Source organism: Onychostruthus taczanowskii, unplaced genomic scaffold (assembly GCF_017590055.1).
Source record: "Onychostruthus taczanowskii isolate IOZ18803 unplaced genomic scaffold, ASM1759005v1 scaffold8, whole genome shotgun sequence".
NCBI classification, from domain to species: Eukaryota; Metazoa; Chordata; class Aves; order Passeriformes; family Passeridae; genus Onychostruthus; species Onychostruthus taczanowskii.
The window spans coordinates 6,864,880-6,888,501 of NW_024505892.1; the positions used below are offsets into that span (position 1 = coordinate 6,864,880).

The window sequence follows — 23,622 nt, forward strand, 5'->3', positions numbered from 1 at the left end:
GTAGACTTTGCCTCTTCAGTTATTCATTACCTGTCCTAAACAGTAATTAACAACAGCAATATTTCCATAAATCAAGCTTTTCTGATTACCTTCAGATGATAGGAGGTGGCGGGGGGGAAGGGAAAGAAGGAATCAGTATATGGTATTTTGCATGTATCCCTTTTTTCACCATTTCTTCTAGTGCCTACCTGAATAATTGAATCGATATGTTGGCTGTCATATAAAACACAGAATTTTACTTCAAGCCAACGGAATTCCACACAGAATAAAGAGGAAATTATGGCTTCCCTTTTCCCTTCCCTATGCCTCACCCCAGCTTTAAAGGGGTATTTGGTCTAAGAAGGCTTCTCAATTACCAAGATTGCTATATTTTTTTTTTTGTTCCTTTATATGATCTCCATCACCAAGGTTAAAGTGGGTGTCTCAGATCATGACCTTGAGGTCATATTCAATGAGGCTTCAAGTTTATAAAGAAATTTATCCTTCAGTATCTGTGAGGTTTCTCACCTTGAGGCATTTCAGGTGGCAGATAGTGAGGCTCTTGAGCACTGACATGCACCCAGTCGAAATCATCGTACAGGTCTTGGTGGTAGTCACAGGGCCCAGGACCATCATCAAACGTGCATCCTCCTAGAGAAGAAATTTGTTATTAGTTTATTTGATAGCAGAGACTTTCCAAGAGTCAAGCAGAGCTGTTTCTCTGGGGCCCACCACAACTGCAGTGCCCTTGCAGCCTTGTACCACAGTTCACAGGCTTGCACTTACAAAGCTAAAACCTGCAAACAACTCACCCATCAATGTCCCCCTCTCTTTGGTAAAAACATCACTACTCCACACAACCAATTTCCCCCAAGAGCACCGTCTGTCAGAGCAAAGCATAGCTTGAAGTCACCAATTCAAGTGAAACCTATCTCAGAGTCTGTGTGACAAAAGGCAACATGCTATCTAAACCACAGGGGAAACTGGAAATAATAGACCAAGATCAAAGATGAAAAGCAAAAAATCTGACAGGAAAAGCAGTTCAAACACTGACAACAAGGACAAATACTGTGCCCAAGACAGTCAGAAAAATTAATTAAAATTACTTAGAAAATAACTAATTGCTGCAGAATGAATTGGGTAATCTTGATTTACTAAATCAATCTAGCATAACATAGCAAGGCATTTTTTCAGGATCACACAAACAACAGATATGAAAACCTTGCAACAAAAGTTGTGAGAAGTGACAGAGAGAAAGAAGAATGGAAGGAATGCAAATGACTGGAGGAAAAAAAAGACAGAATTCCCATGTAGCACAGTAATGTCTGCCCTGTCTCATTCAGTAAGTTTTTTATTCCATTCTTAACTCAAGGCCATTAAGTATGCTGGGAAAAGAGAGAGAAAGCATAACAATCCCAGAAAAAGATCAAGGTTTGAGAATGAAGAAACAAAGGAACCAAAAGAGCCTGGTCAAAGAAAAAGCAGAGCATAAAGGCAAGAAAATGCAGATGTCATGCATACAATTCTGCAGCAGCTGTTATCTCTATGCATGGCACACAGCCCTAGAGTTTGCTCCTCCCACTCAAAAACAAAAGGCAATAGCAGGAGAGAGTGAAAGAGAAAACAGTGCATTCATCACTACATAAGTGGTATTTTTTAATCCAGATAAGTTATATAAGACTTGACTTACAGACAATTTTTGAAAGTCAGGGGAGACATTTCTTGCATACTCTTCCCCCTGTCCCCTGGAACCTGGGCACATCAATCCAAATAACAACACTCATCACAACAAAAGTTCCTTTTACTAAGATGCTTCTAGAAAAACAGGGGTATTTGTATTGACTTTGTTGTCTGTCTTTTTAAATACAAAATATGGGACAAGTACTTTGAGAACAAACAAAAACCCCTTATTACAATAGATTCCAGTGCTGCCTGTGATGAGTCACCACCACAGCACAAGAGCCAACACCCTTCCAGGCCTGCCTGGGTCTCACCAGCTCACACTGCACTCAGGAGGTGAATGGGCTGGAGGTGGAAAAGGAGAGATGGAGGACCATCAAGAGCTACAGCCTGTGCTCATTCCTGCCCTCTGTACAAGACATGCATGGTGTGGAACTCAGGCCAGAGAAAAAGGAAAGGAAAAATGTGCATGTATGTCACCAAACTGAGAATGAAAATGCCCAAAACAGCATATTCAAGTATCGCCATAACAGACAAAGTTTGCATGAACAGAGTTCATATCTAGGGAAGAGAAAGTTCCTTTTGCTAAATTCCATAAGCAAATCTGATGCTGTCCCACACCAAGAGATCGTGTTGCATCTTCACTTAGGGATAACTCAAATAGCTCCCACAAATCTGTAAAAGTATTTGTCATTTTGAATGACTGACAAAACCAAGTTTTAGATAATCCTACATCACCAAAACCCATTGCCAGATGGGTACCTGGTACTCCCAGAATTACCTTTTAACCAATGTTTCAGCTGGAAAGAACAACACCAGGAAAGAAAGAAAATTCTACACTGAAGTAAAATTTGTGCTAAATCCTTGTACTGTAAACCCTTAAAACTTCATATGCAACTCTGTATTAACACTTGCTCAAACATCACCCTCTGACAACATACGCAGAGCACCAACAGCAGCAACAAAAGCACCACAACATTTTATTCCCGGTACTAAGCTGGTTACTACATCATTGTCACTGTCAAAGACTGCAAGGCACGAGAGAAATATTTCTGTCAGAGAAATATTTATACTTTTCAATGTTCCAACTCCAGTGCCCTCTGTTACCAGTGAGAGACTTTTCTAATTAACATCTATTATGATAAAGCCAAAAAGACTTACAACATAAATCTTGCACTTTGATTTAACTTACACTTCTATGATCACTCTACAGCAAAAAAATGTACATTTCCTTCAACATTTTATTGATAAATGAATAGCAGTTTCCCTTAAAGGGAAGTTATCAGTCTGCTGTCCCAGCATGGAAATGACATATGGCTTTGAAGCACATGCCTGCAGGGCACCCATTACCCTTTTTAATGGTTTGAGTGCCCTCAGTATATAAATTTAAACTACCAATGAATCTTTTAGACTCATTTGGAAGATGAATGTCCTTAATTGCTTGTCTTTGTACCCACTATTAATTTTAGTTATCAGAGTTCTGATTTGCAATAACAACGCACCTGTTAATACACAGCAAGCAATCCCAACCTCCTTGTGCGCACATCATGGCTGCACCCACAGACAAGCAAATGTGCATTTATCATATGCACATGAGCAAAATTTATCAGGACAGATTAACAACCCACTACAAAATCAGCCCTGTAACAATTGCTTGAACCAATGGCTTCCTCTCATGGAGCACACTGCCACCTTACCTCTTACCAACATACCGAGACATTTCAAGGCAACTAAACAACAAATGCTGTAATGATGCATCTAGCACAACACAAGACAGGCCAAGCATTTCAAACCCCCTGCAGACTACTCCTTAAGACTTAAAACATGAGCAAATTCAGACCTCACCTTCTCTGTTTCAACAGTCAATTGCCTGCATGCTATTTCGATAACTCCAGGCAGTAAGAGACAAACCTAGTGGAACATGCTGTGTGGAAAACACAAGGTGGGTAGGTGAAACCTGCAGTGATGCATTTTTTGCTAGCCATTTGTTCAAAACTGTCTACATTTTAAATCAAATCTTAAACCACTCAAACATAACAACAAACATCTGACAAAAGTACACAATAGGTCAGGACTTATTAGTACCCTAATTCAGCTGCTGGGTCACTGTCCACAATAATGTAAAGCACCACTCAGGGAAGATAGTGGATCAGCTTGATGAACATGTACTACCTTCCAATGAAGTTCAGCAGCTGAACTCAAGCACCCATTCATATTTGTCGCCTAATATTTTGACAACAATCTGCTAATATCCTACAAATTACAAGTCATAAATCTCCTACTAAGCCATTTGTAATCTCCCCCAAAACTCAATAAAACTATCAACCACTGCCCAATTACCTATGGCCACCACATTCCTTTAGCTACCACTGATGTATAACTTAAATTTTTTCTTCAATACTAACCCACTACTGGAATTTGCCCACACCTACTGATACACATATCCTGCCATAGTGATTTGTACACCTCTGCTCAATCTCTGGGCTGGAAGCACAGGGCTGACATTCAAATGCTTTTGGATCTTGCACTACCTAAATCCACATTTACCTTAGATTTCTATTATGCTTTTGAAAAAAATGGCAGCAGCAGCAGTGATCAAGAGTCTGACCTCAGCGACCTGGTGAGGGCCAAAGGACTGGGATGCAAGGCAGTCAGTACTATCTCCTCCTTTCCAACAACACTGCCATCAGGACATGGCCCAGAAGAGCTGGATGGGACAGCATCAACCAGAGCCAAGGACTGCCACACCCGCAGTGGTGGCAGCAGCCTCAACAATCAAAGACAAATCAAAAGAAAAAAGCCGGCTGTCCATCAGAAACAAACACCCCACCAACAGCTGGAGTAAAAAACTAAGAAGACAGAATTTTAAGTGTCTGTGATTATTTTGTCAAACTACTAATTGTATTTTGGATCAATCAAATTTGTTCAGTTGCTTGTGAAGTACTTGGGAAACATTTACATTTGACGGAAATCAAGCAAAACAACGATTCACTGTATCCATTATCTTTTCTCATAAGCTGCACTAGGTTATCAACTTCAGCTTAAACAGACCGAGAACTCACACACTCCCCTTCAACGTCCTTCTAAAAGATAAATGATAAATCATACTAGCCTCAAAAAAATTTCCTGCCTACATGTCCATTTTCATTCATGAAAGATAAAGAATCTTAAATATTCATTATAAAAAGAAAGATTAATATCCCACATTGAACTCTCAGAAAATAAATTAAAGCTCTGCTTAATAACAAGGTCATCAAGATTAACCTAAATTTAATCTCAAAATTAATCATAAAATCCCCCAAATTAACGAAAATTTAATGAAGATTTAATAAAGATCATTTAGTCAAGAATTTACACATCATCTATTGTGGGGGCTTGACCCTGGCTCAACACCGTGTGCCCACCAAAGCTGCTCTATCAGTCCTTTCCTCAGGGGAGAGAAAAATATTTTGAAGGACCTTTGGGTCACTTACCAATTACCATTGTGGGCAAACCACATCTAACTTAATTTATCACCAATCAAATTCGAGCAGTGTAATGAAAAATAACATTAAATCTAAAGAAACCTGTTGTCACAGAAACTTTTTCTCCTTAAATCTGTTATCCCAGAGGCACTACCACCATCTCTGACAGGCTCAGCCAGGGTCTTTCTTGGAGCCTGGCACTGGCTCTATCAAACACAGAAGTTTCTGGCAGTTCTTTGCAGAAGCCCCCCCTGTCTTCACAGAACCCCTCAGCCACCAAAACTTTGCCACACAAACCCAAAATAGCCATAGAAAGCTATTTCAATTTATTTATTTATTTACATTTAAAGAGAAATTACATATTTTTTTTAATTTTAATAATAATTCTTTAGCAGCAACACTTGGTACTGACATTGCCCTATGATTTTGATTTATCCTACCTCCTTTTATAACAACCTAGGGAAAAGAGCTAAACAGATCCTTTCTCCACCTGGTTAAAATATAACTAAGCTTAAGACTAGAAGAAGCATGTGTCAATAACTGCCACTGATAAACTGATGTCCATTACAACTTTACTGTGGACTCCCAGCTCATCAGCTCGGGCTAAAAAGAAAAACCGATTCAGAATTTGAATAACTTATCTTTATCTAACAATTCCTAAGTTCTCACTGCACTCCCTAAACATTATGTCACTTCTACTATTTAGAATGGAAACATTCATTTGCACAACAACATTAAATTAAAGATACTCATAACATGCATTATGAATAGCATTATAGGGATGGTGCACTGGAGATTACTGACTTCTAGGTAAAAGATACTATTCCCTAATAGTATGCAAAAATTCTGTATGCCCATTTAAATATTTAGATTTTAGAAGTATCCATCATTGCTTCGTTCTCTAGCCTATCAACACGGCAAAGGATTTTTTTCAGCCTCAGAATGGCATGTGTAGAAAGACAGTTGAAAGCATCCAGCTTTACTGCTTAGTTCTGAGATCTGTTTTTGCATCTGACCACTTCTGGTGTTATGCAAAATGCAAAACACACTAGTAATATCTTAAAGTTCCTGCTCCTCCATTTTAAGGAGCTGGTTGTAAGCCTGGAAACTCATCCACTAGGACAAGGCAGATCACCAATACAGGAGTAAAAAAAACAAAAACAAACAAGAGCATGAGAAAAGAGTTGTACTAGAGACACACAAGAACGTTCTGCCAGCACAACTTCTCCTGTGCACAGGGCTCAGTTACCAATGGTTTCTTTTGGAACTTCCATGTATGAAGGTGTCACAGTAGTTGCAACAATCTGCTCGTTTTATTCAAAAGCATGCTTTTATTTTTCTCCACCACCTGCTGTAAAAGTATAATGAATAGCTCTAAATCTATCAAAGCAGATAGCTCCATGGCAAGAGCCCAGTAGAAAATTATGCTGGTCTGTGATGTCAGGTAAAAGTCCTGCAAATTTTTTTTTTTTCCTTCTCATACTGAATGGTGAATTTGAAGAGTGAAGATATAGGTACTGTAGCAGGTGTCTTTTCTGTCATATACATCCAGGTAGAACTTCTGCTTTTAAAAATCACACACTTACCACTATAATTTACCTGTTTATATTACAGTACACCTTGAAGCACAGGATGTTTTCATCTTCTTAAGGCACTACATAATTTCTGTTATGAGCATTTTAAAACACCTTGACTGTAGAGCATTCAGACACCTGTTAAGACTATACTAAGAATTGATGCTAATGCAGTTTGAGAATAAATCTTAATGATTTATGTTAAAATGCTTATGTTAAGTATTACCCACTGAAATGTTACACTGAAACAACCTTAATTAACCTATGGCATCTAAAAAGGCAGAAGATCAGCAGCACTATTTAGTGTTAAAAAAATAACCATGAAAAGAGCTGCACTTAAGGAGAATTACAAATTCTCCACTACAGGAAGAAGTCATACTAAATACTAAGAATATTTATCCTTCTTATAGCGGTATCTTGTTTTATAGTACTAAAATTCATTACATAAAACAACTGATTTCAGGTAATAGCAATAAAAATCAACGAAACTCAACTACCTGCAAATGATTTTTTTAGATTTTTCTACTTATTCCTAATATCAGGAAGTTTTAATCACCCTCTTAACTAAGGAACTTCAACATGGAACTCAAATACGGGATAAGTATGAAGATTCATAATTAGATGTGGTCTACCTGACCATGCCATTTATTCAACTTCTTCTATTAAATTAGCCTCTGTCACTCTTTATACCCAGGCTGGAAAAGGCTCGTACATCTCTGATTTCAAAAAGCTTCATATTCACTGCCAAGAGGAATCTTTTCCATAGTTTACCAGCAGTGAACAGAATGGAAAAATGACAGAGATGAAGGGGAGAAAAGAACAGTCTCTATTACACTGTCTTTCAGTTTCCAAACTAAGCAAAACATAATCTAAACAAAAGTGTCTTTAAATTTCCTCTTGTTCTCCAGGAAAAAGGAATTCTTCTGTTCTTTACTGGAGAGGTGACAACAGGTAGCTGTGAGAAGTCACAATTGCTTAATGTCTTCTTCATCCTTCCTTGACATGGGCAAAGCAGCAGAGAGCAAACAACCATATGCAGATCACTTTTATATAACTGAACTTATCATGACAATTTCCATTTCAGTTCACAAGATATTTCTGAAACCATGAAAAGAATTTGCAGTTTCATGAAATGATGTATAGATTTTCATCAATATACAAGTTAAAACATCCACAGAACGACAAAGCTATTTCACATTTCAGCTTATAGACTGCAAGCTTCAGTATTCCGGCGGTACGCTGAGCAAAACTCTGATCAATTACAGTGGTGACAAGACATTATATCATTATAATGTAAAAAAAGGGGTTTTGAGGGGGGAATCATGCTCTTGAAATTAATAAATATTTTCATAACATTACCAATAGTAAAAAGCCAGCAAACAAGTTCTGTGTCTTCAAGAACACAACTGTGAGTTCCAAAAATAAATTATTCACTCCAATCTTCATTGGATATATGATCTTGCATGCTGCTTCTGAAAACACCTTTACCAAGACACTGCTAGTTCTTATCTATAGAAAATCTAATGTAGATATCACAGTCTCTGGCATTTCTTCTAAACATTTTCACAGTACACTGTTAAAAGGCAATGGATAACAACAAGATTAAACTCAGGAGGAGTGCTAAATGAAGACAGCCCTACAAACAGTACATTAAATCACAAAATTTTCTACATTGAGTGTTAGGTTATTTTGTAACTTACAGTCCAAGGGAAATAAAGAAAAAAAAAAAAGAAAAAAAAAGAAAAAAAAAAACTGAAACAAGGAAGAAATAAGTTCACAGTTCAACTTCTATCTCTATCTCTACTAATCATGCCACCAACTCAACCACAAAAACAGGCCTAACAGCTACACATCAGTGAATAAGTTGAGTTGGAAGAGACCCATCAGGGTCATTGAGATCAATGCCTGGCCCTGCACAGCACCATCCCCAAGGGTCACACCCTGTGCCTGAGAGCATTGTCCAAACACTTCCTGAACTCTGTCAGGTTTGGTGCTGTGACCACTTCCCTGGGGAGCGTGTTCCAGTGCCCAAACACCCTCTGGGTGAAGACCCTGGTGATCCAACATAAACCTCCCCTGACACAACCCCAGGCCATTCCCTTGGGTCTTGTCACTGGTCACCACAGAGAAGAGATCAGTGCCTGTCCCTCCTCTTCCCCTTACAAAGATACTGAAAACCACAATGAAGTCTTCCCTCAGTCTCTCCTTCTCCAGGCTGAACAGACCAAGTGACCTCAGCCACTCCCCATACCACTTCCCCTCAAGGCCATTCACCATTTTTGTTGCTGTCCTGTGGACACTCTCTAATATTTTGTCTCTTTTTTATATTGTGGCACCCGAAACTGCCCCCAGCACTTGAGTGAGGCCGCCCCAGTGCAGAGCAGAGTGGGACAATCCCCTCTCTTGCCCGGCTGCAATCTGTGCCTGATGCTCCCCAGGACACACTCGGCCCTCCTGGCTGCCAGGGCTCTGCTGACTCATGTTCAACCTTCTGCCAACTAGGACTCTCAGATCCCTTTCCATGGCACTGGTTTTTAACGTTTCATCCCATCCTATTAAAACTCTGACAGTTTAGCCATAAAATAGTGTGAGAGGGGACAAGTTACTTAAAGTTTGTTCTATTACCCATCTCTTTTACTATTAGTTATTAAAAGTTCTTCAACAGACAAAAGCAAAAGCTTCCAACTAGAAAATAGGAGCAAGTATTCAACAAAAAAAGTCTCCTCTTTGAGCACAACTAAAACTAGTTACCACAGCATCAGTGCAGAAACCCTACAAATGAGTAAATGAGAGAAGAGTACATAAGTTATCCAGACTGAAGTTTAAAAGGAGATCAAGGAACAGATAGGGGACAGAGCTCAAAATGAATGTGGACAACATGAAAGCTGAGGACTTCCTAAGGGGAGGTGAGCATAAGACTGTGTATAAAATATTAAATTGTCATGCAAAAAGGAAGATCAAATTAAATGCAAGGAAACGGAAGAACTCTGACATTGAAAATGACAGAAGCTTTACAAAAGGTCATTTCTGAAGTCTCAGAAGGAGGAAAGTCCAAGAAGGTAGAGAGATGATGGAAGAGTTCAGTCATCGTATAAATCCAGAGTCTCAAAAGGATGACAAGACTCTCTCAGAAGAGATCTTTTGAGAAACAACATCAAGGTACATAAACAATTAAGCTAGCAGTGAATCAATCACAAAACTTGGGCACGTGAATAGAAGGGGCAATAAGTAATACTGGGTTTAAAAATATACCTTCACACACACAGGCACTGTCAAACTAAAAGACAAATCCTTGTGTATCAGAAGTGAAGAAACTGCTCTAGTTTCTTATTTTGTAGTAAGAAAAGCAGTAGGTATTTTAATATGAGGTATATCTTTTCATGGAATCCAGCAAGACGAAAGGAAGGTTAGAAAGAACAACAGTGTAAGTATATTTTGAAAGCAGTGAAGTTTTCTATACCCACAGGAAACAGCCAAGCTTCCAAATTTGGTGAAAGATCCAATGAGATACAGACCAACAAATAACAAATTAAAGATATAACAGGCCTCAGTCTACAAAATCAGACAACAGTTGAGTGTGGAAGGGACTACTGCAGACCACCTGGTCCAACCCCTCTGCTCAAGCAGAGCCATCTAGATAGTGACAGCTGCCTAAGACCATATCCAGACAATACCCCCAAGGATGGAGATTCCTCAATTTCCCTGAGCAACCTGTGCCACTGTGCAGTAACACACACAGTTGAAAGAAAAAACAATCCAAACAAACCCCAAACAAAACAAAACAACAAAAACAACAACCATTTTTTTAAGTGCTTGTAAGTGTTTTCTGGTGCTCAGTGGCACTCTCCCTGTTTGTAAGACAGCTTTGACAACCTCACTGATGTCTAAGCAGACAGTATTTACTGATGTCCCTCAGAGATCTGAAAATGGCTTCAAGTATGAGCTGTTCCATCACCTTCCCAGAATCAAGGTTAAATGGAGCAGCCTATTCTTTCCTGTGCCCTCCTTGCATATTCTCCCATTAAAATTATGTCTCATCTTAAACTTTTCTCAGTGTCTTGGTTTGAAATTGTAACCTAAGACACTCAGCAATGCTTCATAGCTTCCCTGGTGTCCAATTGAAGCTCTGCATTTCCTTACTGGCTTTAACACCTTTTATTCAATCACAAACACAACTATAACTTTGCCTTCTGCAATGTTATGCTAAAAGATGGACTAAAGTATCACAGAAAATCTAAGATAAAAACCAGAATTATATGTAAATTTTTCATAATAAACAAGCTGAGAACAGCCAACACAAAGAAACATAGATTTGTCTTTTATCTTCTGTCTTCTACTTTTCCTCTTTAGACTTAAAAATCTGAGTCTTCCTTTACAGGTGTCCTACGGAATCAAATGGATGGTTCACTTCACACATTACTCTTTCTATTGGTTGTTACTTCATTCTTCAGCAAAGTAAGATTTATCAAAATACTTCCTAACTGTGAGGAAAATATTTTAGGTAGATTACACTGGGAGAGAGTAATCTGACAGCTAAACTCTTTAACACACTCAGAGAAACATCCATGGTGCTAACAACTCACTTTCTTCCTTTATACCTTGTAGCCAAATCACTACTTGCTGTTGAACTGATTATAACTTACTGATTATCTGCTTACATGCAGAATATAAATTTTGCATGTAAGCAAATAATGTGTCACTTCTCTCACCAGATTTGGTCCTCAGCAAGTCCTCTGATGAACAGACAGCACAAACCATCACACCATTTTGGACAAAACTTACTGATCTGCCATCAAACTCAGCTTTACTTGTGCAATTAAGAAAAAAACCCTCTCAACAGAGAAATTGCAATAGACGCAAACTTCTAGCAAGAAATCACTATTTTAGTGTAGAAATATTTGCAATCAGAATAGTAGAAATACTACAATTTAACAAACAGATGTAATGTTATTTTATGGCTTCCCAGGGAATTGAGCTCAAATACTTTAAACTTGTGGTTTTATCTGCAAATCTCCACTTGAGTTTCAATAAAACTATTACAAGAATACTTAACTGTATTATAGTATTTTTGAAGCAGATACAAGTTGTATTTAATCTCTCCACTTCTTAAAGGGAGAAGCATTCTCCCTGGGTTGGCTTCTTAAAACAGTGTCAGCCTGAAGGTTAGATCTACTTTAGACTGTGCAATGAAGTGGTAGCTTTTGAAGTCAATCATCTGTGCGTGTCCTGAAGGCACAGTGCCCAAAGCACAGCAAGGAGAACAGAGAAACACTATTCTGACAATCTTACCACTTCAGCACACAAGTGAAACCATATCCCTTCACGTTACACATTGCACAGAAACTAAGTGCAAGAAAAACTATGGCTGAAAACTGGCCTGGTAGACACTGATAGATACTGCCAGTACTAGTCAGAGCACAAATTTGCCACTCAGTCTTTAGATTTTAAGGCTGAATTAAATATTTTCAGGAAAACATGAGCTTGATGTTGAATAATAGCTAAGCTAAGATAATTCAAGAGTTAAAATAGAAAATTTAGAAAAGAATACTGAACATTTCTTCACAAAATTATAAGCCACATCCAGAATTCTTGTGTGGTTCTAGTTTTCCATCTCCTAAGGGTTATAATAGAAATAATAAAGGCTTAGAGAACATTTGAAAAGAAAAAAAGGAAAAGAAATGTCACACTTCTCCTCAGACTAACTTTTCTTTTTTCAAATTAGACAAGGCATTTACATATTCAACTAGAACTTGTACAAGTACTACATGCCCAAGTTTTCACAATATCTTTTCAGTTATCCTTTGATAGTATATTCACAAAGGTGTATATGACAAAGCACTTTTTGGTGTGCTGTTACCTAAAACAGCATGCAGTTTTCTGTGGAAAGGAAAGAAAGGCTGCCGCCGGATAAGCTGCTAAAAAGTATCATTTTTTAAATTCCTAATATATCTCATCTGAGAATGAAAACCTCATAGAAGGAGAAAACATTTGAAGAGCTTGACATCTGGGGCTAATTTTGTTTTTTTAGAGCCAGAAGAAAAATTGTGAACTGTTTCAGTGGACAATGTGCATCCTCACACTTGGATCACTTGTCACGATAAGTAAATTTTTCAGAAACTAAAAATTAAAATAAAAACGCTAGCCTCTCCACAAAAGCTGTATTCCTCTCTGTTTCTTAATTTTTCTCTATTATAACTTAAAGCTCAAAATTGGCTCAGCAGTACCAAGTTATCATTTAAAGGTTAAAATACAGAACATAATGCAGAGCTATACATTCAGAAGAAAACACTTCACAGAGACCAAAACCCAAGAAAAGCATAAAAATTTTTAATACAATATAAAAATTAATACTTAATAGTCAACACATAATCTGGATGCAATGAATGAAACAACAAGCATAATAAAAATTTTGCTGATTTTGAAATTAAACACTTCAGTACCAGAGGGATATAAGCAAAGTGTGACAAAAAGTTTCCTCCCTCATTTTTCACCATATCACAATCCACCCCAAAACAGTATCAGACAATGGAAAAACAGCTATGTTTTGTTCATACCAAAATTTGTTGAGAAAAAAGTAGTGACAGGTACTGAAAATTGAGGTTCTGTCCCCTCCTTGCATACACTTCGAAGGAACAAAGACATACTCCAGGTCTTTTTGTTTGCATCTCATCTTTGGGTGTGCTCATGTACAAATACATTTGCAAACCCTTTTTTAGTTTCAAACCCCTCATCTAAAGTGGTCTCCTTCTGTCTAAACTGAACCTCAGCCTGCCTTTCTGACAATCTTAGAGAAGAGCAGCACAAGTTACAACCACCCTTTTACTCTTTCACTCCACACTTGATCTCAGGTCAGCACTTCTTTTCTCAAGTATCACAGGCACCGTCATTCAATATTGACATGTTCCTTCAAGCCTCTTCATGTGTCCTTCACTCCTGCCATACCCAGTTTTTGAAGGAGAACTAAAAAGCTTCTCTGAGACACACTCCCTTCCAGCTTTCATCTCCCCTTAACCCGACCACTTTGGCATCCCTTCTCTGCCCTTGACAAGTGAGTCTTCTCCCACATTTATCTATTCACAGCATTGCTGAAAAGACTCTTTTTAAAGCCCATCACTTTGGCTGCATTCCACTTTCACTTCCTCTCTCTCCATTTTCAAAGAACAAACTTTATTTTTGTTACCTTTCACTGTTTATGCCCACTTACAGAAAGCCAGCCAATTCAACTCAACAAAACTCACAGCAGCAACTGGCAGAAACCTATTCCTATGTTGCTGTCGTTGGATTTGCTTTCCTATGGTTTACACAGTTAAAACAAAACTGAGGGGAAGAGGGAATGAGGGGTTAAATAAAGCACAAAATAAAAAAAAAGGGAGTTTACAAGACTCATTGCTAGAATAAGAAATAAGGCAGATGTGTGTAGAGGGAGATGAGAAAGCACAGAGAATAGGGAAAGTAAACCTTTTGGTTGTACATGCTTCTTCCTTTTAATGGCCCACAGCTACCCAATGTGGAGAAGGGGAAATCTTACCATACTACTAATCTAAGTTCCCAACAACATCTGTTTAAGAGTCAGAATGGTCAACCTGGCAAAGGCACAAATGTTGTGGGTAGCTAACAAAATGCAATGTTTCAGACTTTTTAAAAGATATTTTAGTCATTAGCTGCCCTGATACCATCTCTGAAGTTGAGAAAGAAGTGCAAGTACAGCTCCAAGCTGAGAGCCAGACTGAGAGGCCAACAGCATTATTCTGCAGTCTTACTCTGCTTGCATCTCATACCACCTACAGAGCAAGGAGAATTGAAAATGACTGACTTTGCCAGCACATTCTTTACTATCCAAAGAAAAGAGGGACCTTCTTTGTAGTGACTAGTGACCAACAGACTATTAGGCTTTTACCTTGATCTTTATACAGACCAGTTATATGGAAAACAGTCCTCATCTTCCAGCCCAAATTAGTACCAGCTGGAGTTAACTTGGTAGGCACCAACACGTCATTACAGCTGCAAGCTCTTAGAGACAGCCTTCATTTTTGTGATCCAGGAACGGAGATATGCTGCAGGGGTTAGGGGAAAATTGAGGCATATCAACACCGTTTTGATCCTATCAGCTCAACATCTTTCTTGTCCACAGTGCTCTCACACTAAAGCAAACAATCACCTTCTGGTGAAAGAAACAATCACCTTCAAATCAGGATAAATCACAAAATGGGTCAGAGTGGAAGGGACCACAGTGGATCATCTGGCCATCCCCCTGCTCAAGCAGGGCCAGCATAGAGCACGTTACTCAGAATGCTGTCCAGATAGTTCCTGCATATCTCCAGTGAAGGAGAATCCACAGCCTTTCTGGACAACCTGTTCCAGTGCATGGTGACACAGTAAAGAACTTCATCCTCATTTTCGGGTGGAACTTCCTGTTAATCAGTTTCTGATATCAGTTGTATTGCTCAGCTGAGAGAAATACTATTGAGAAGTCTAGCTCCATTCTCTAAACATTTCCCTTTGAAATAAGAAACAAAACGAAAAAGAATGTAAAAATTCATTTTCAGGGACACCCGGATCAGTTACATGAAGGCGAGTTACATTTTGTAGAACAAAATCACCCCTCAGAATCTGCTGCAAGATTCTCTAATAATCCATCTCATAGACTAGTCAACATGGCATAACTAATTTTTAGCACTGGCTGTGTTCTGAGGTCCTAAATTTGACACACCATTTTGCAGACATATCAGAAAATGCTGATGACTGATGCCATTTAGAAGGTACACTGAGACAGTCCACTAACAAATCTATCCAGAATAATCCCTAAATTCCTACTCTACAATACCAGCAACTGTTTTCAGTCTCTGCAAGAATCAACAGAACCCCATAAGAGTGGGTATGAGGACTCATGCTCCACATTTTCAATGCTCTAATTGGTGTTACCCTTCAATCCACACAGTAGTTATCTATGCTGGTGTCTTCTGTCTGGATAACTATTGTTAATATGTTTTAAATCCTGAGGGAAGCAGGAATTGCAAATTGGCAGTTACAGCGTGCTCTTACTGCAATTGGCATATTTTCCATCTCTAGTAATGCTTTTGCAAGTCAGTAGCAGAGCATTTCCAAAAAAGAGCTCTAACAAAACAATCCACATCTGTTCTCTTTCAGCAACGCTCTCAGTAGGTCTCTGACTTACTATGGCCACCTGATAAAATTGGATGCGGCACCCTCCCTCTAAGCCCAAAAATCACAATAATAGCCTACACAGCAGCAATATTGGATCTACCCAGGGATCCCTCATACTCTCTGGACATCTGCTCCTCAGTGCTGCTACTCCACAGACTGAATATCCTGCATCAGTCTGGGCCCACCTACCTTACATGTAGCTGTCGTGCAACTCCACACTACTCTGAGTGTCATTTCAGACTACAGATGGCATCCCTACCCCAGCTGCCACTGCTGAGTCACACTGCTCTGCCATTTGCTCACTTTGAATACACATTTGCTAAAACAGTCACTCATCTGACTTATTGTACCTAGATCTGTTTTGGTATCAAACATCACGGTTTTTTTCTTACTTACTGCCAGCTTTGTCACGTCACAGTCGGTCAGTGGCAATTCACTAGAAAAGGATAAGAAACAACATAGAAATGAGGTTTTACTCAGCCTCACTACTTCAGGATGCTTCCAAAGCACCTGCATGCTGGCCAGAGAGGCCCTCAGTGCACACAGGCAGCCTGGGACCCAGCTGCATTGCAGCTGAGTGGAGCACAGCTGCACGCAGATATGGCCAGCAACAAACTCACAGAGCACAGGCTTCAACCCAGAGCAGTCACAGGCTAATGCAAGAAATTTCATTTCCAAAAACTGCTGTGGTTTGGTTTTTACACACACATCAACAGCAGCAGTAATGAAATTTGAAAGCTGATTGCCAGAAATATTTTGCTACCAACCTTCTAATCCATCTACTTCAACCCACTCAATACTACTACACTCAATCCATAAATTAGAGCATTAGAAAATATTAAAGAGATAAAGTGCTAGAAATAAATTAATTTGTTAGATAACAAGCAATCCAACATGAAGGAGACTGACTGTCAGAAAAGATTTTTATTGCTTCAGCATTCAGTTACAAAAAGGCATGCAGGTCCAAATCCATTCTCATATTTTGTGCAGAAATTGTTAGGCAAGATAAGTGTTCTCAGATATTATTCAAGACTATGACTACCCACCACATGACAGTTTTGCAATTAATACTTCTAAAAACAACAGAAGAGAGAATCTTCACTAACTCTGAATCAATTAGCAAATAAAAACCACAAAAAGACAGGATCCCACCTAATCCTCAAATCTCGTTTGCCAAAGCAGGAATAGCACTGTCAGGATACAGTGGGGTTTAAGAAAAGAAATTTTCACCACACTGATGAAGTGAGGCCATTTCCTCAGCTCATCCCATCATCTTTAAATCTGTACATTATAGAGAGGAAATATAGAAGAATGTATGAACTTTATACCACCAAATCCAATCATACTTGTTTAGATATAGTGAAAGACTATTAGAAGCAGTTCAGATGGCAGAAGACAAAAAAACTAAAGACCTTTTTTCTTAGGCCAGAAAGTTTTTATATGAATGCTACTCTGAAGAGGGTTGTCTATTTTGCTATCAGGAACAAGTGGACATCTTCATTCTTTGATACAGTAATTTAATTCTTTGTTGCTTTTAGGTCTTGCAAACCAGAAATTCACAACTCTAATTTCAGAAAGTCAGCAGAGGAGGATCTAATTTCAATTAGTTTTAAATTATACAGCCATAAATGAATTAAGTTTATTCAATCAACATTTTCAGGTCACCTTTAAACCTCCTGCTACCAATTCATATGCTAGACTAATTGCTTCATATTCATCTTTCTTTCCTCTGAAGAGGAAAATAATGAAAATTAAATGCTCTTACATTTCTACAAGATGCAAACACTGGTGCTTTAATCTGCAAGCAACCAGCTGACAGAGAGTAGTCAGAGTTTTGAATGTACTGGATGTACAAATATACTTGTTGGCCCATGGGTGGGGGCAGTGAACATTGCTGCTGATGTAAAGAATTCAAGAAAGAGAAAGTGTCAGTTCAAGAAGAGAAAGAAGATGAGGAGCAGCACTGGAGTGACACAGTTCTGCCCTAGGACATAACCCTGGCGAAGAGTCCTCTCCTCAGCTCTGCCTGAAATATGTATAATCAATGTGAAGTAAGCCTTAGTTGTTACTCAGTATTAAATATAGTAGGAATACGTAAGTGCAGATTGATGCTAAAATTGCAAGAACTTTTTTAACACAGATATTTGAGTTGAGATGTTATGCATACAGGGGCTATTTACACACATGGCAATGCTTCAAATGCAGCAGCCTTCTTCAACTCAAGCTGTCAAAAATAGAAGGGAATGGGTAGGAGGAGAGGTGCTCCTCTTTAAAAGCAGCATCTTAATTTAAATGGATAAAAAAGTATTAAAATGTGCAAGAGAATGATAATGAAGTGAATAAGCATTAGATGCTATACTTGATTTTTTCCAAGTAAAAAAGAGTTGACATCAAATACTTTTTATATAAGTCATCAATACAAATCAAACAGAATGAATAATTGGAAAAAAATCAATAAAATATTTATAGTTAGAATCACTGTTGTTAATTACTTCATGACGAATTATCACAATAAATGTCAAACTCCCAATTAAATGAGCAAGTCTTAAGTCAGTCAGTGCCTAAAGACAACAATTACAAAAGTAACAAGTAGCTTTAGTCAACTTTAGGCCTACTCATTTATAAAAGGAAGACTTCAGATACGGTTCTGCAGAAAAAAAAAAAATGCTTTATATATCCTCCTATCCTCCTAATATAAGCAAGGATCAAATAGTGGTAAAATTTCTGCATTTCTATTTTTAATCAAATACTTAATATTAGAACAAACAAAAAAATATACTTACAACTGATATTCTTAATAAAATGGAATTTACCCAGGGGCACTGTCAATAAGACACTTTTTCTTGGTGTTTCACTCCCCTTGCACTCACAGAGGGCTGATGATCAGAGGCAGTTACTGCTTTGGTTCAACAGACCATTACTCAATATAGCTTCATTGTAAAAGGCTTGGAGATTTTCACCTACCCTATTTGAAATACTCTGTTCTTGTTATTTCTATTCCATTTTATTTTTGTGAGAACCAAGTCCTGCAAAAACTAGAAAAGTCGCAGTTTTTATTAAAAACTACCTGCACTACACTTGTATTTCTTCAACAATATAATATAATGTTTTAAAAATCCGAAGTTATTCTTATATATTCATTTGTTTTCAAATTATCTCTTGTGAGTGTAGTAGGTAGTATATGCTTTAGAGGAATCTCTAAAGACAGGGTGGATTAACAATTCCTAAACAATCAGTTTTGTTTCAGTTCATCTCAAAGTCTATGATACATTCTGAGGTTTGATGACAAACTACTGCAACAGCTCCTTGCTGGGCCACTGCTGTTCGTAATTAGCTTTTCTGGAGTGTCAGAACATGAAACTTCCAGAGATTATGGTCCCTACCATGCTTTTGGCTATGTATCAGTCACTCATTTTAGCTTCACAACTTGCTGAGAAAAGAGCAGCAGAGAGCTCTAAATTGATAGACAATAAAACAGGAGCATTTTTTTATTGTTGTAGAAATTTTCATCAAACTATACAAAATTTATTTATATGTTGTAAATGCTTCATTATTGTGTCACAAGTACAAAATCTTCCTGGAAAAAAGTGAGAGAGAACATGAAGCTTCCACTACATACAGGAGCTTTGATAGAACCACCTACTTGACCACCCACTCTCCTGGTTAGTAAGTGAAAGCAACTGAATGGTCATTAAATGACTCCAGCTCAACTCACTCTACATTTAGCACTTCCTTCTTGCTTACTAAGCAGAGAGAGGAAAGCAAAACTTTGGAAGGGAAGGGTACTATGCTACAGAGTAAGAATTACATTCTATCAGGGTTCCACAATTTTTCCTCCATAATGCATGAGCTGACAGGGGACCAAATTGCTTTGATAGCATAAAAAACCCTCTCACAGATTTCTCTTCAGTCTGACTTTTCTTTCAAATGTAGCACTTGTGATTGTCTTCCATATTACCTGTCTGGATACCAAGAATTGTAATTTTATTTCTAGAATTCATTTTAAATAGCAGCAACTTTAATTAATAGAGAATGCCAGTGATGTGTTCTGTCCTACAAGCAAAATGTGGGCAAACAGAACAGCAGTTTTTCATCCTAGAGGACAGTGTTAGCTTTTGATTAAAAGGTCAGTATAGATTCAGCCTAGAAGTGAAGATACACTTAGTGCTGAAGCATAGCAATGTTCAAGAAAGTGTTCTCGTGTATGACAAAAAATGAGATCTTATCTACAAGATATAGATAAGCTTTCTTGTGAACTATGAAAGTGTTTGCCCATGTTTATCCCTCCTCTAAAAGAGAAGATATTTCTGTGCTTTCTCCTGTGATAAAAACCAAGTTCTGTCTTTCAGCAACATGGTGCTAGTACTTTACCACTGGAAAAGTAAAGTATAACACCTTTAGAGTCTTAGTAGAGTGGGGATTTTTTGCCGTTGCTTGCAGGAAAGGAAGGGGTGCTCTAAAAAACTGACAAAAAAAATTAACATTCTAAATGTAAAGGCAACAAGAATAAAACCGTCCAGTACAAGAACTGTAACTATGGCTCAAAACATTTTGTGTCTGACAGTCAATGATTAGAGAATGAGACAGTCTGAAAAGCTTAGCCATTTTGATTTCTAAGGCTAGGAACTTGGCTAATGGAGTAAAGAACATCAAGCCTAATTATGTCCTTTATTAATGAAAATGCATATGCAACTAAAGATTTGTCACCACCACCTGAATACCATCTACTCTCATGTGCAAATCCCACTAATTACTGAAATCCAGAGTCTTTTTTATTGAAGAGACAAAGCCAAGTCCATGAAGAATAGTGAAATCTCTCTTAATGAGCACAAACATAAAAGATTCCCTTTTCTAATAAGAAAAACTGTGTTCCCATTATCAAGTAAGTGTTGCAGTAACAGCTTCCTAAGTAACACACACAAAATTAATCCACGCTTCTCCAAAAGTAGGTGAGCTCCTCACTAACCACCTAGTAAAGGGATGAAAGCATCACTGCCACTTCAGCCATGTGCCCACAGCCCTAAGGCGTCCCTGCATGTCCTCCTCCAAGGTCTGCCATCTGGTGCAACCACAGAACGTCAGGTTATGGAAAGCAGTGATTTTCAGGCTCACTAAATATGGTCAGCACATCCACGCTGGGCAGACAGGCAGTTGCTCTGCCCTGGTTCTACAGCAGAAGCAAGTTTGCCCTGCCAGCAGTCTGAGCCACTGTGTTAACATAGTGGCCAACCTGAGCTAAAAAGCCCAAACTGGAAAAAAATCGTATTAGCCTGGACTGAGCTCTGCATTGGGTCAGCACAGACCCTGGATAGGAGCTGACATGATGTTCCTCAGGCTTGGAGCATGCTCAGCCATATCTGATGCAAAACACTCTTGGGCATACCCAGGATTAGTCATCTGTGTGGAAGAAAATGCAGCAGAGAGCTGTTATCACTTCTGGAAAATGGCCATAACAGCTTATACTAGGAATTAAAGCAGGTAAAAAAGTTTGGTTGGGATTCAATGTGTTAAACACTCCTATCAAAACAAGACAACTTTCAGTGCATAAGGTATAATTGTAAAGCCAGTAAACAATAATACTTTTATACCACAGCCCAGCCAAAAATGTTTCCTTCCATCTGTGGTGACTTTTTGGGATTTGTTTTCCATAGAGATGTGAAGAAACGTCAAACAAAAAAGTTGTGATGCTTCCTTGCCATGAGGACTTAATGGTAAGTTTTCCCCCATACTAGCAGGGGAGAAAACCTTAAAACATTTTGCTCAAAGTCATAAAGCATTCCAATGTGGTTTGTCACTTCAGAAAAAAAATGAGCCTCAAAAAGCCAACATAACACAGAGAAATGGCCAGATTTACGTTAGCAATAACAAAAGTGAAGTGAACCCTGACCTCCTAATATAGAGTACTGTGTGGTCAGATAAATACCAGATTTATGAACCAATCTTTAGTCAGAACATTTTTGCAGGTCTGACCTAAATTTATATGCAAATCAAGACAACTCAAACTCAATTTAGTAGTAGATAAAAGCCTCAAATAGGTACATTCTACATTGGTTTCCCTAATTAGCAGGCTCACATTTTTGCTCACACCTACAAATCTTCTTGACCTTTTAGAAGGCAAGCTTGACAACATATTGTACTGAAACAAGAAATAACGGCAAAGAGGTTTCAAATCTAGAACTGTATGGGAACAGTTCTAGATAGAACAAGAGATTCCCAATGTGTTTGAAAAGCAATAAGCAGCATATTAACACTGCAGTCTGGGGTCATTTTATTGAGCTATTTCAAGAGAAAACAGGTCAGGCAAATCAGCACTGCTTGAAGAAGAGACCATGATCTACACAAGTGTTCCAACCGGTTTTATAACTGGTTAGAATATTTCCAGTGCATAGAGCCCCAAAGGCAACATGATCCATTTTCAGAGGAAATTAAACAGTGATATTCAAACTGCTGCTTCTGTTGTCACCAGACAGACATTCCCAAATCCAGCCCTGCTGGATTCATGTCATGAATATAAAGACACAAAAGATTCTAAGGACCAACAATGACAAAATTAATGAATCTGTAAAACTTTAGTGGAAAAGTTACCATAAAGCAGATTAAGCATAGAGAAATAAAACAGTCCTGAACGCCTGAAAAATACATTTCATTTTTTAAAAGTAAATGTTACTTCTATGTGTGAAAATAAGTGTTTATCTGTGGGGATGTGGGACAGGGGAGAAATAAGGCAGGATATGATTGACAGCTCTTTACTCTGAAATATTCAATTAACAGATTAATAATGCCCTGCTGACAACAGAAAATTCGGAAGCATCCAATTTTTGGACTTCTCCATGGTTGAAAAAAACCTGCCTTTCCATACTTTTTCTGATGTTACTTAAATGACATGTCTAGAACTGCAGTACCTAAGAAACAGATATTAGAGTGGAGTCTGCACAGTTCACAGTCTGTTGTTCAACTTACTGTCGCTACACATCTCACAGGAGATTGTTTCAAAGCAAATAATACTTTTACAACAGCTAATCAGATTTCAGAAAGCTAGAGTATTTTTATGGCCATGACATCACTTGAAGGATACAGAGAAAAAAATGCAGAAAATCAAAGCACACTTCAAATATTTAATTAGTGAATTAGGCCATAATCAAGGTCCACTACATCTTTGTCTTCATACTTATGTGACTAAAACTTTCTAAATAAAATTCATTGCATTCCACTAGGTTGAAACCCTTCCTTACCACTTCCATTTCTGCATAAACCAGACCTATTTCATATAAGTGAAGGAATCAGATGAGAAAGATTCAGATTAAGCCATGAAAATTGTTGTGAAAGGCAAACCTCAGAGGTTAAATAAACAATAATCAAGTGATTTCTGAAACAATAATCACTTTAGCATGGCAAGTCTCTACATTTTAGCGCTGTGCACTGTTTGCATTATTAACATCTACTATATGGTGGTATATGAAACTACTTCTAAAAGCAGCTGGAGGAGTTCAAAGTTAAATGATCATAAAACAGCATTGCCAGTATCACAAACAACATTTGAGCAGAAGCAAAATTAAAGCACAATCACACCAACCATGCAAAGATGTTCACAAAAAAAAAAAAAAAAAAAAAAAAAAAAAAAAAAAAAAAAAAAAACCAACAAAAAACTCCAGCATGGAATCACAACAGGTTTATGCGACAGCTTTATCAAACTCTGCTTCATCCAGACATCATTCTCTGTATTCACATCAAAAGTTTATCTCCTCACACAAAATCCAGCC

The 23,622-nt window shown here is 38.1% G+C and overlaps 1 protein-coding gene across 8 annotated transcripts in view; it reads right to left on the bottom strand.

The window, feature by feature from the left end:
* PTPRK (protein tyrosine phosphatase receptor type K) overlaps positions 1 to 23,622 on the bottom strand; it is a 380,562-nt gene that overhangs the window by 297,395 nt on the left and 59,545 nt on the right. For all 8 annotated transcript variants that reach the window (XM_041423851.1, XM_041423846.1, XM_041423844.1 and 5 more), the window contains exon 2: positions 508 to 630. In XM_041423851.1, coding sequence (XP_041279785.1) covers positions 508 to 630 — 123 coding nt within the window. The remainder of the gene's footprint in view (positions 1 to 507; positions 631 to 23,622) is intronic.